The 13,132-nt window shown below is 40.0% G+C and overlaps 1 protein-coding gene across 19 annotated transcripts in view; it reads left to right on the forward strand.

The window, feature by feature from the left end:
• Positions 1-13,132, forward strand: part of APBB2 (amyloid beta precursor protein binding family B member 2) — a 339,655-nt gene that overhangs the window by 163,587 nt on the left and 162,936 nt on the right. For all 19 annotated transcript variants that reach the window (XM_033105673.1, XM_033105672.1, XM_033105682.1 and 16 more), the window contains one exon: positions 3,314-4,129. In XM_033105673.1, the coding sequence (XP_032961564.1) occupies positions 3,314-4,129 (816 nt within the window). The remainder of the gene's footprint in view (positions 1-3,313; positions 4,130-13,132) is intronic.

Raw genomic sequence — 13,132 nt, forward strand, 5'->3', positions numbered from 1 at the left:
TGTCCCCTATAGCTAAATCTCTTGTGCCTACTTTGTTTTCGTCCTACTGTCTTGACTGGACTGTTGCAGTAGCCTTCCAGCTGGTCTCCATGCCTGGGTTTTGCTCCCCTTCAGTAAATGGCAGAATCAGGTTCTAACACCAGATAGAGGAGCATGAAGATGGGGCCAAACTGCCTCTTTGGTTAGAGAGGCACCCTCTGTCTACTCTTTCCAGATGACCACTGATGTTTAAATTACCTAATTTACATTGCTTCTTTAATGCCTTTTCATCAGTCATCTCCTTCTTGGAGAATATTCTGGAGGAAAGATACCCTTTCCCCCACCACATAAAGGAATACCACACACACACACACACACACACACACACACACACACACACATACACACACACACACACACGCCTCAGATTCATTCTTCATGCTGCTGTTGAAGTTTCTGAATCTTCTTCTCTGCCTCAGGGTCAAGTCTAAACTGTTAGAGCACGTCTTGTAGGATTCTCTGCGTGATCCCCCACTCCTTCTTTTACCATCTCTCCTTTCATGTCTTGATTTGCTCTGCCTCCCTAGATGGTGATCTTCCCTCTCTTACCTTCAAATCCTCTCCAACCTATGCTTACTCCTTTGCATCTTCCCCACTCCCACCCTGGTTGGTTTCTGTCACTTTATTGTGTATTTGCCTTCCACAAGGCTTCTGCACTTAGCAGCCAGGACTTTGTATGTCTCGATTTCGCCATTCCCAGCACAGTGCCTGGCAAAAAGAAAGTGCTCGACAAATGGTGGCCTGAGGTATGGTGCTTAGAGACAAAAGTGTGCAGGCGAGGAGGGAGCTGTAGGATAATAATCCCTAACATGTGTAGAGCTCTTACGATAGGCCAGGCATTAGGTCAAACTGAAGGCCCAGTGTCCTGGATCACTCAGTTAGTAAGGAGCACAGACAGGGTGTGAGCCTGTCACTCTGACCCTGAGTTCCGTGCTCTTCTCCTCAGGGGCATTGCCTCCCACTTTTGGGGGCCTCCTTCCCACAGCCTTGTTCTTTCTCAGATTTTGCTAACCTCTATCTACTTCATGACCTGCTTGAGCCCAAATGACTGCCAGCTGGAATACTCACTCCTGGAGACAGCTGTAGCTTTATGGGATTACCTTGGCTGCCTTAGTCCGAGATCTGAACCTTAATTTTGCCTCCGGATGATACCATCATTTCATATCTGAGGCACACTCAAACTGTGTTCAGGCTTTGATCTATAAAAACAGCCTGGACAGAGCTGTTTTGTACAGGATACGCCTCTTGTTCTAACTTAACTCCTCCATTGTGATTTCTAGCAAGCAGAAGGGTTACAAAGGGCATAGGGAGAGGGCGATGGGATCGAAAAGGCTGATGAGAACCTGGCTAAAACTTTTCGTCTGTCACATCCACGATGTGAAAGCCACTCAAATATTAAAGCACCTAGAAATTTTGATGGTATTCTTTCTGAAAATGTTTATGGTTGTAAACAATGTAAATAAAGATTTCTCCCTAATAACGTCACTAGAATGTAGTGCCTAACATAAAATAGCCTCGTAAAAATTTTCTGCCATGCCTTTCTAAAAGCCAGCAGATAGATTTCTAGCTTTCCCATAATAACGTCAGTCTAAATGCCCAAGAGTCTAAACGTAATTTTCTCTTGTGTGCCTATGTTATACATATGAGTCTCAGGGAAAACTTCATGTGAGTTCAAGATGGGCCTTTCTCATATCAAATGCTACTCTTAAGTGAGGTTGAATTATAAATGGAAACATATGTTTTCCATAAAATGGTAGTAGTAGCCAAAATAGTATTATTATTATTTTTTAATTTAGTCATCAGAGTACTGTTTAAAAGGGAGAAACACACTACGTTTTCTATTCCTGAATGAAGCCTAAGTGCTGAGATGGGGTGCTGGATAAGCAAGGATCCTTATAATTCTGAAGAATGGGGCCCAAGGTCTAACCCCTGTGGCTTATAGCCCTTAACTATCTCTATGGGCCACATGGTCATTCTGTTATAAATATGGATGCTGTCTAGCCTGCACAGACGTTGCCTAGTTTCCTAGAAGCATACAGACTCTAGGATGAGCGGGGGACTTTTTCTAAAGTAGCCCATCCTGTATATTTAATGATAAAAAGAGGTACTTCTAAGCTCCTGAATGAAACATTCTTGCTTTCCTCTCCTGTGGAGGTCTCTGCTTTGCATGGGGGAGGAAGAGGGAGTTGTCACAATACAATTTTAGGAATGTTAGGAGGTGTGCTTTGGCTTATCTACCCCTGGTGTAGAACTCACCCAGGTCTCTGTGGAGGGCAAAGGATCAGATAAGAAGTCATTCCTCATTGTCTGAGAAATGTGAAACCTCAGGAATTCTTGCTGATGAATTTTATTCCCTTCTAACCTGAGAAACCTTTCTTTCTTCCTAGCAAGAGACACATGGAATAAATCACTGATGGTGTGAACAATATTTGAGATAAATGCAAGTGTCTCATAGTTTCCTAGGAGTTCTGCAAGAGCACATGGTGGCTGCAAACAGCTGAGTCTGTATTTTAATTCAGTGGAACACATTCAGATTGCTTTGGGGCTCTAATGTCCGTAGAAATGGCCTCAATGCTACATTATTAGTAATAAGTGTGTGTGTGTGTGTGTGTGTGTGTGTGTGTTTGTGTTTTGAGCAATTAAGGCATTTCTCCAAAATTTCTGTTTAGTACAAACACTAAGCCCAAGTCAAAAATGTTCACAAAGACATTAGCAAAACACTCTCACGGAGGTTTGATTTTTCTAGGCACTCAGAACACAACTTCTAAACTTGGTTGAGAAAAATTACTGTAGACGTATGGTGCATCATTTAACAGTGACCTTTCAGGTTAATTCAGAAAGCTGGAGCCCCAAAGGATTGTTGAACAACATTTTTTGTTGCCTGAAGGAACAACAAAATAGAAATATGGTGTAAATGTTTAGAAAGGGGATGACTTTTCAAGGTTGTGAAAAATCAAGACCAGCCACCAGAAGAAAATGCTTGTATGTGAATTCAAAAGAGAGACACTTTTTAATTCTAAGTAAAATTTGGACCTTCAGACCTTTCAGCTTTTTTATAAATTGGCTTTCGTGTATTCACATTAAGCCTTTTATTTGCTTCTATTTGATATATGAGCAAACTGAAAATAAAGAGGAAAATGGGTCAATTCTATAAGAACATATGCAACGGAAGCATTAATTCTTTTAATTTTCTGTATAAAAATGTTTACTCACTCTGTATGCTAAGTAGTTTAATCATGCCATGCATCCAATGACCAGATTTCTTTTTTTCCAGCTGACTCAGGTGTAGACACTTTGGCGGTGTTTATGGCCAGCAGCGGAACCACAGATGTCACGAATCGGAACAGCCTGGCCACACCACCAAATACCCTTAACCTCCGTTCCTCACACAATGAACTGTTGAACGCTGAAATAAAACACACAGAAACCAAGAACAACACACCCCCAAAATGCAGGAAAAAATATGCACTAACTAACATCCAAGCGGCAATGGGCCTCTCGGATCCAGCGGCACAGCCCCTGCTGGGAAATGGCTCTGCCAACATCAAGCTGGTGAAAAATGGGGAGAACCAGCTCCGGAAGGCTGCAGAGCAAGGGCAGCAGGACCCCAACAAAAACGTCAGCCCCACTGCAGTCATCAACATAACTTCTGAGAAGTTAGAAGGTAAAGAGCCCCTCCCACGGGATTCCTCGGGCTGTGAAATTTTACCCTCCCAACCCAGGAGAACCAAGAGCTTCCTAAATTACTATGCAGACCTGGAAACCTCAACCCGAGAACTAGAGCAGAACTTAGGCAGCCAGCAAGGGGTTGTGGAAGAGAAGTCCCAGCTGGGCCAGGGCCAGTCCTCCACCATCACTGGGAATGGCGATTTGCTGCTGCAGAAACCAGACAAACCCCAGTGTAGCCCTGAAGATGGCCAAGTAGCCACAGTGTCATCCAGCCCAGAGACCAAGAAGGATCATCCTAAAACAGGGGCCAAAACTGATTGTGCGCTACATCGAATCCAGAACCTGGCACCCAGTGATGAGGAGTCCAGCTGGACCACTCTGTCCCAAGACAGCGCTTCACCCAGCTCCCCAGATGAAACAGGTACCCCTGGGGAAGGTGTAGTAAGGTGGCACTTTCTTGTGGTGTTTTCAGTTATTGACGGAATAAATCTCTAGACTGACCCAAAAAATTCATTTGCAGGCCGAGGAGAACGTGAGTCTTTGGGGGGTAAAATTGAGTAATTTGTGTGGAAAATATTGTTAGATTCCTCAAAGTTTTATTTTGTTCATGCGCAAGTCGTTTGTTCTAGCAAGCATTTATATATATATTATTTATTATATATATATAAATAGGTCCCTGGTGTTAAGTACAGTAAAACATCATCTATTTAGAAATTAGACTGCTGGTGCTTAAGTGAACTATTTTTATATACCATCTAGAAATATTGGGTTCTGTGAAGCAAAATAATAAAAGAAATACAGTTACCTGGGGCAGGATATAACCCGATGAAGAGAACCAACTATTTTGAAGTCCTCAGAACTTATTTATGCTCAAGGTGATGAAAAATTAAAAGTTTAAACAGTCCAAAGTCTGTTCATTAAAGACCTTTCCCTTTTGACCTTTACTAGTGAATATGTTATTAAGCTTGTTCAAGTGATATTATAATAGAGAGTGAGAAAGTGGTGGCTTTTTAAAAAATATATATTCAGATGTTTAGGATTTTAGATGGTCTGGTTGAGACCAGTCTTTCTTGACTTTTGTCTGTATCTGTAACATTGTCAGATTTGTCAGAGGAGTCAAACTTGTGACAGAAATGAACAGGGTCTTAAAAGTCAGCTACTTTTAACTTCGTGTTCTCATATCCCCTCCCAATTTACTGAGCATAAGACAAAAAAAAGATGTGGCAGACTTTGTTGTATCTGAATTCAATGTAAGCAAGCACTTGAAAACTTGTTTCTGTCACGTAACCCCGCAACTACCCTGGTGGGTCCTGGGCAATGTGAATGGGATACGGATACAACAGAGAGAACCACCAGGGAAGGAAATGACATTTTTCCAGCCTGTTGGGCAGAGAAATTACAAGGACTACAGATTAAGGGAAAGAGAAGGGGAAAGTTAAGACATTAACTTATTTTTAAAAAAAAAAGAAGAAGAAATGTTTTTGAAGTGCTCTTTAAAATTGCAGTACTTTAAGTGATAGATTTCATCAGCCTGCTGTAGCTGGCTGTGGCAGTAGGGAAGTTGAGGTGAGTTCATTTCATTTTGTAAATGTCTGGACCTGCACGTTATTGGAAGCATAATTATGTTTAGTAATGTTACTGGGTTCACAACTCTCTATTGCTTGTTACCCATTGAGAGACTTCATATCCTATAGCTGATGGTCACTGTGGTGTTTGAATCGACACAAAGAACTCCTTGAGTATCTCACATCCAAACTCTACTGCCTGTTTTCAGCGCCCGCACCTCACCCCCAAAGCCTCACTCTCTTCCTCAGGTTGTGACAGCCTTTCTGCTCTTCCAGATGTGGTGCTTCCTGTTGTAGTTAAATTTTAAATTGGACTGAAAGTTACTTAATGAACAGTAACCCGCACCCCCACCACTCCTCCCTCAATGATGACCTTACCTCAGTGATGACCACTACCTTTTTTTATTTTTGTTTTCTTGTGGAAAACATTTTAGGCATATACCCACATTTATAAATTTTAAAATTCACCCAAATTTTATGATAACGATATTTTTAAAAAGTCCTTACTTTTTAGAGATATATACTAATATATATTAGTATACTATATATAGCATAACATTGTATAGTATAAACTAATATAAATAATATGGTATATGGAATTTTCTCCAAAATAATTGGGATGGGGGTAAAAAAAGAGATAAAGTTGCCCATAAGTTGATAATTGTTAAAAGTGGGTTTATGAGGATTCATTATTCTGTTCTAATTTTGTATGTTTAAAATTTTTCTAAATTAGAAAATTAAAACAAATTATTCACATTAGATTGTTTTATAAATGCTTTGCCTTTTCCACTTAAGTATGTATTTTGCAGAGCAGTCCATATCAGGACATACCCCCACCCCCCCTTTTTTTTTACATCAGGCTTTTAAAAATATTAGGCATGCTATTCCACCATATTCAAGCGCTGTGATTTCTTGAACAATTTCCTCACTGCTGAGTATTTAGATTATTTCTGTCCACAGCCCCTTCATTTACTGAGCACCAGGCCTGTGGAGAGCCCGAAGTTTAAGCTGAATGTGTGCACTCTGCACCATCAAATTGTATAGCTCCGGGAAACCTTCCCAGGTCGCCTCTGTCACCACTCCTTTGCTCAGTGTCCTAGTGTTACTTCCTGTCGGTTTTCTCTACAGAACCTGTTACAGTGCTTGGCACATGCTGTGAACTGGATTAGAGTTTTCTGATGTTTATTTTGCTCTTTTTAGGTCGGTTTTGAAGACCTTTGAATTTTAAAGTAAGGGTGACAGTACAGTGATGGTCCTTAATGGGTCTCTAAGGATAGACATTTTTGAATCAAATGTGCTCAAAAGAATGTGTTAGCTGTGGCACGAAAACAGAGATTAAGTTTTTAAAAAGCGTCTTAGAAGCCAAACCTGTGCTATTCTTCAAAATGGTCCCTTTGGGATCTCTGTACCTACTTCAGCATACTGCAGTGTCTCAGGATATTAATATTAATCATATTTGGGAATTCTTTTGGAATTTCCTCAGAGCCAGTTATGAACTCCTACTGAAAAGAAACCTCTTTACTTCTTGATCACGCTTCAGAGTTTCAGGTAGTAACCACTACATAAATTAATGTATACAATAAAATAAATGATTATTCAGAATTGGTATTTCTTTTGATTTTATCTTTCCAGTGAAGCACACCATTAGTATTTATAATGATCAAAATCAGTTTAAATTAAACATTGTATGTTTTACTTCTGATAGTAAACTTAGTATTTATTATATGTTTTATATAGTATATCCATGTTTATATGTAATAAACACAAATAATGTTAAAACAAGGAAAAATAAGAGCACACATTTTATAAGATAACTGGTATACAGTGCCATAGTACATACACAAAAACTATATATATTTGCTTATTTGCTGTTTATTACTACTCATTGGTGTGTGTTTTATGACTAAATTATGACACAGTTATCTTTGGATTGTAGATTGTGCTTTGGGAAGCTTAGAGAAATAGAACAGACTCATTTCTACCGTAGGGGTATCTTTACCAACTTAGAATGCTATTTATAAAATAAAATGCACTGCCTCACCTAGAGATTCACTACTTTCCATTTCCTTTCTTTCTGAATTGCCCCTCCAGCATCTTAGTAACTTTTTTTTGCACAAACTTGTGTGCACAATATGTTACTTCTCTCTTCTCCTATGCATTCTGTCCTTTGAGACAACAGGAAGGTATTAGAAAAAATAAAAGCATTTGTGAAATTGCTAAGTTTCATAGGAGTTTAGGAAAGTTCAATAGAATGCCTTGACCCTGATTCTTCAAGGAAGGGTTGCATCGTTTTGGTACTTGAAAGTGAGAACTTTTAATCTGTTAGGCTTGGCCAGAGATACTGTTCCCTCTGTGGTCCCAGGTAAGCACGTGACTCGGGTAAGTGCAGGTGGGTCAGATTGTGTGTGGTCTTTCTGTTAGTCACCTGGTGTTTCTGGTTTGCTTCATGGAAACTTTGGAAGTTCATGGAAGACACAACATTTTGAGGCTACCTGGGTGCAGGTCTCAGTACCTTGCTGGTACCCACATGTTCCTTAGGTTTAATTTGGGGCTTAATAAAATTGAAGATACGGAGTTTGAAACTGGCTGGATCTTAGGGAATAGCCATTTCCAAATTAGGTTTATTGCTAAGTGAAATATGCAAAGACAAATTGCACAGAGAAAACCAAATCTAGTTGGTGCACAGTGGGTCTGATGCATGATTGACTTATCACTGAGAGCGTGGACTCTAGAGTCAACTCCCTGAGTTCACATCCCAGCTGTGTTACATAGAGGCAGCTTGCATAGCCTCTCATCTGTAACATGGGGGTGATAGGGTTTGGGCATAGACCTGTTGTGAGGATTAAGTGACAGCATCTTCAGAGAGCTCTTCGAACAGTGTCTGGCGTATAGCAGCAGCTTAATAAATATTAGTGCTTATTATTATTAGTGATTGCTATCAATACAAACGTGGGGTATAAAAGCTTACTTCTCTCTTAATTATGAATCACCTATATTTTGGCCTCTGATGTTAGTGAGGACTTTCTGCACGCTAAGAGCAGAGCTTGGTTTGTCTTCATCTTTGTATTGTCAGTGCCTGAAATATAGCAGGTAAACTTAGTAAGTACGTAATGACTAATTGAATAAAAATGGCAGTTATCTACATAGCTCTAAATGGTCCTGATGTATTGAGTAAATCATTTGATAGTTTATCTTAATCAATGTCTAATTTTGAGTACATCTTTTATAACTTTAATTGATGACGTTGCCCCATAATAGGTGGGGCTGAATAACCAGTTATTGGGAAAGGCACAGTGAAATGCTGTGGACCTACTATGTGCCAGATCTTGTTCATGATAGTTTCTCATACTCAGGTGGCCATGCTGGGACTTGAAGCAAGGTCTTCAGACACGGCATCCAGGGTTTCCAGTGTACTGTTGTCTTGAGATGTACGCATGTGGCCCCCCGCCATGGCTGAATACATCAGACTTCATTCACTTCAACTAGAAGTGTGTGGTCGTTATCTTAAGAATCTGGAAAATGGAAGGTTGTATTTTAGAGGATCTTTCTATTCCTGTAAGCAATCAAGATTTAGTTCAAATGTCTTTTTCTCTGTGAAACCTTCCTAGACTCCGAACTGTTGAAAGTCCTTTCTCTGTACCCCAATGAAATGTTTCCAAATCTCTGTTGTCATGTTCCTCTCAGCAGTTTGTAACCTTCCTCTGAAGTTCCCATTTAGACATAGAGTTCCATGCAAGTAGGAGCCAAGTCTTCATCGTGTGTGGAAGTCAACCTCTTCATACAACACATAACACGTAAGAAGGGGTTCTATAAATGTTATCTGTTTTCTGGTTGGATGGCTGGAGCCGGATGACACACAAGTATGTTCTCTGAGGTCTGCTATATCAATACACCTATAGAACTAGAAAGAGTAAGCACAGCTTGTATAAAATAATTGTTTAGAGAACCTAATAGGGTGATTCTTATTTATATTCTAGGCTCCTGGAAGGGATGAATTCGGGCCAGTCATTCAGTGTATCACAAGCATTCTTTGTATTGGAATCTATAGGTCTCCAAGTCAGAAAGGGCCAAGGCAAGGGACCTTTTCAGCTTCACTTGCTTTCACAAGTTGTCTTGCATTGCAAATTGATCTCTGTTGCTGGGGAGTTTGAATCCTTTGATGCCATGAATTGATTGGTTTCCAATCTCAAGGTAAGCAAAGTGGAACTCCTGCAAGCTGGATTGTCAGTCAGGGTGAAAGCCAAGGCACAGACCTAATTATGTCAACATAATTGCTAGCCCTTCTTATTTCTGGCCTCAGCTAGCTTAAGAGTGTTAGAGCTTTGGATAAGTTTATGTTATTAACACTTTTAGAAACTTCTTCTAAATGTTCATTTTATGTCAAATCGTTTCTGGTAATTTCAACCATAAATGATTTTTAAATTGCTTATAAAAAGCTCCCAACCTCTTTAAAAATGAAAAAAGAAATTCCAGAATATAAGAAAGGCTCAGTTTTCAGCCAGTTTGCCCTGCTGAATTAATTTTAATCTTTTAAACACCCTTTTGTGATTCGCTGGCCTTCCTGTCTTGTCTTCTCAGTTGAGAGTTCCATGATGTGACAGGAGGAATCCAAGAAGACAGATGTGAGATGTTTCCAAAATAGCTTGGGCACACTGTAGATGGTGTGATTTCCAAATTAGATTTTAGTACCTTGGGGGTAAGATGTATAAAAATACTTCTTATCTCACCCCATGAACTCAAGGAAGAAAATGGTTTTGCTCAATTAAGTAATTTTAGAAAGTTCTAGAGAAAAAAAATATATTCGATGAACATTCAGGATAGTTTTTCATTGCCTTCTGTTGTAAAATATTATACTAGGTACTTCAGGGGACAAAAAGATAAATACAAGGAAATGAATGGCAGCAAAAGTCTAACAGGCTGGCGGCGAGCACAAGTCCATGGATCCAGGAAGGGGCTGTGAGAGGCCAGAATGCTGTGGGGTAGCTGGTGCTGAGAGGAAGAAGATCCTCTGGGTACTTGATGTTATCTTGTTGGAGATTGAATAGATTTTCACTGGATGGAGATCTGGGGAGATCATTGTCCCTTAGAGCTGTTAAACAGTGAGGAATCTCTTTTCTTTTTTATTAATCGCTGAAGAAGTTTAATTCATGACTATTTCCTCACTCTTTTCTCTGCTTTACTAGCATTCTGAAAATAAAAATTTTAGCTCCTAGTTTAACACATTGTTTGCTTCTGGGGAGCAGATAGTGTGGACAGAGAGCAGCTGCTTAGGAGGTGACAGGGTCGAGTCCTCTAGTGGAGTCTGTGTGAGGTGCTCGCAGAAATTCCAGGTGATGTGCTCATGCCTTTAATGGAGGGTGTGTCACCTCTAAGATTGTGACTCTGACCCATAGCCACGAAAGCACTACCAGCGACTTTCAGAAAATTCCTGGTCAAATTTCCACGAATTATCTGCCTGGACTCGTTATCCTCACAATAGAACTTTTTATTAATAAATACATATAGAGATTTGTGGTTTTAAGAGCCAAGAGGCTACAGAAATATCCAGCTAGTCAACAGGCTTGAACTTATATACGTCCACGGGGAACTGAAATGGATCTGTAACTTTACCATGATTTTTACTGAGCAGTATTAGCCATGGACGTTAACAGCAGTTTAAGAGTTTGTGCATTTGTTCATCGTTGCTTTGTTCGTTAGTTCATCCATTCATTCTCCTCATGTGTTCATTCATATTTACATACACATGCCAAACGTTTTTTTAAAGTCTACTCTGTGGACAGTGCTAGATGCCCAAGACATAGGAATAAGAGGTCATAGAACCATAGTTCGCATACAGTTTCCTGTCTCCATGATGAGGCCCTCACCATTTGTTGAATGCCTTCTGAAATGTATCCATGGGTTCTTTGTTGCATTTTGCACATGTCACGTCAGTAAGTACGAAAGATAAAGCCTACCCCCCAGGACGTGGGCAGCCTAAGTTTCCAAGCAAAGAAAAAGTGTTTAGATGTTTTATTAGTTTCTCAGGTCATTTGTTACAGGTCGTTTGCTGTAATAAATGACCATACACTTGGTTACTTAAAACAACAGAAATTTATTCTCTCACAGTGCTGAAGGCTGAAGGTCTAAAATCAAGGTGTCATCAGGAAGACTCTTTCCTTGGCTCTACCCAGGTTCTGACAGTTCTCAGCAATGCTTGGCATTCCTTGGCTTGTAGCTGCACCACTGCAACTCTGCTTCTCTCTTCCTATGTCCTCAGAAGGACACCGCTCATTATAAGGACATCCCCTAATCCAGTATGACTTCACCTTAATTTAATTCATTGCATCTGCAAAGACCCTATTTCCAAGTAAGGTCACATTCTGAGGTTCTGAGTGGACAGGAATTTTGGGGGGAGACTGTTCAACCCAGTACAGATGTCTCATAGATAATGCTTTAAGGTATGCAACTGGGGAATGTGAGAGGATATTTGCAAGAATTATCCTAGTCAAAGTTTTTAAGAAGGAAAGCTAATATGTGCAGGTATTGTGAGAATTGATAAGTGAATAAAATATGCTGTAATGGACCTCAAGATAGTTTTGGGTTGCCTTTGTCCAAATTCTTTAAAGATGAGGAAACTTAGGTATGGACCTGATACTGGTGATGTGAAACCACAAACCCAGAGGAGATTGGGAATAAATGTGGAAAAGGCAGAAAAACACAATAAAGATATAGTAAAGCTTAACATTTAACAGTATGGCTCATCTGTGGAGGGTAGAATAGTTCAGGGAACATATGGAGAAGGAGTTATTCCTTTTGATCAAAGCTTAAGAACAGACAGGCAGGGATATAAATGATGTTTTTCTTAAGAGACATTGCTTTCCAAACGTACAGGATTTTCTTAGCAGGTATGTAGAATATAAAAGAAAAAGATATGACCCTAACTTTAGGCAATGCAAAGGTAATACGCCATGAGAGCTTCAGAGATCACAAATGGTCAGTGCTGGGAAGTGCAGACAACCCACAGACAGATTTTGTCCAGTAGACAGGGTTTTAGAAAACTGAATTAGATGCCAATGCTTAGAAATTGGGAGATTGTACATTCAAATAGGGGTTTCTTAGTTCTCTTGTAAACCCAGTGTTATAAAACACTGGGCTGAAATGCCCGAGGCAGCAGTCAGCAGGCCTTTCCATGGATCCTGTCCTCAGCTCAGGACATTGGGCTGTGGACCCCTCCTCCACGTGTCAGTGGACTCAGCTGTCATGGACACAGGAAACTATTATGGTAGAAAGACTGAGGCTAACGATGGTCTTGCCCGTTAAAGCTGCATCCAAGTGTAATGCCATAGTGGCAACATCCTTGGATGTACAGACTTAATCATAGCCGTTCTAGTCTCAGTCCCAGACCTTCTGGTAGAATTGTAAAGTGTGACATGAACTGTTAAGCAAAATATGCTTGAAATTTCCAAAGGCATCTTCAGATGACTTCTCCAGAGTTCTCCATCTGTTAATCTGGTTAGAAGAGGGAAAACATTTAGCTTTCAAAAGCTAGGATGTAGGTGGAGCATAAATTTTGTGCCTCAAGTCTGACTCAGTTCATATACCCAGTTCGCTTTCATAAGTGTGAGGATAATTACCAATTCCCCTTATGATTTATATATGTGTTTCCCTTTTAGAACCCTTGAATGCAAAACAGTGAAATAAAAGCTTCATGTTCACACAGATTTGACTGGAAAAATCAAATCATTTTTTGAAATGATTACTTGTGGTCTGCATTCCATGTGGAATGGCCAGAGAGTGAGGGAATGGGATGACTCCAACTCCAGGATATTGTTGGTACCTAAGAGGGGAGATGATATTTATTATATGTGACCTTTTATTTT

The sequence above is a fragment of the Rhinolophus ferrumequinum genome, chromosome 5 (genome assembly GCF_004115265.2).
Source record: "Rhinolophus ferrumequinum isolate MPI-CBG mRhiFer1 chromosome 5, mRhiFer1_v1.p, whole genome shotgun sequence".
Lineage (NCBI taxonomy): Eukaryota > Metazoa > Chordata > Mammalia > Chiroptera > Rhinolophidae > Rhinolophus > Rhinolophus ferrumequinum.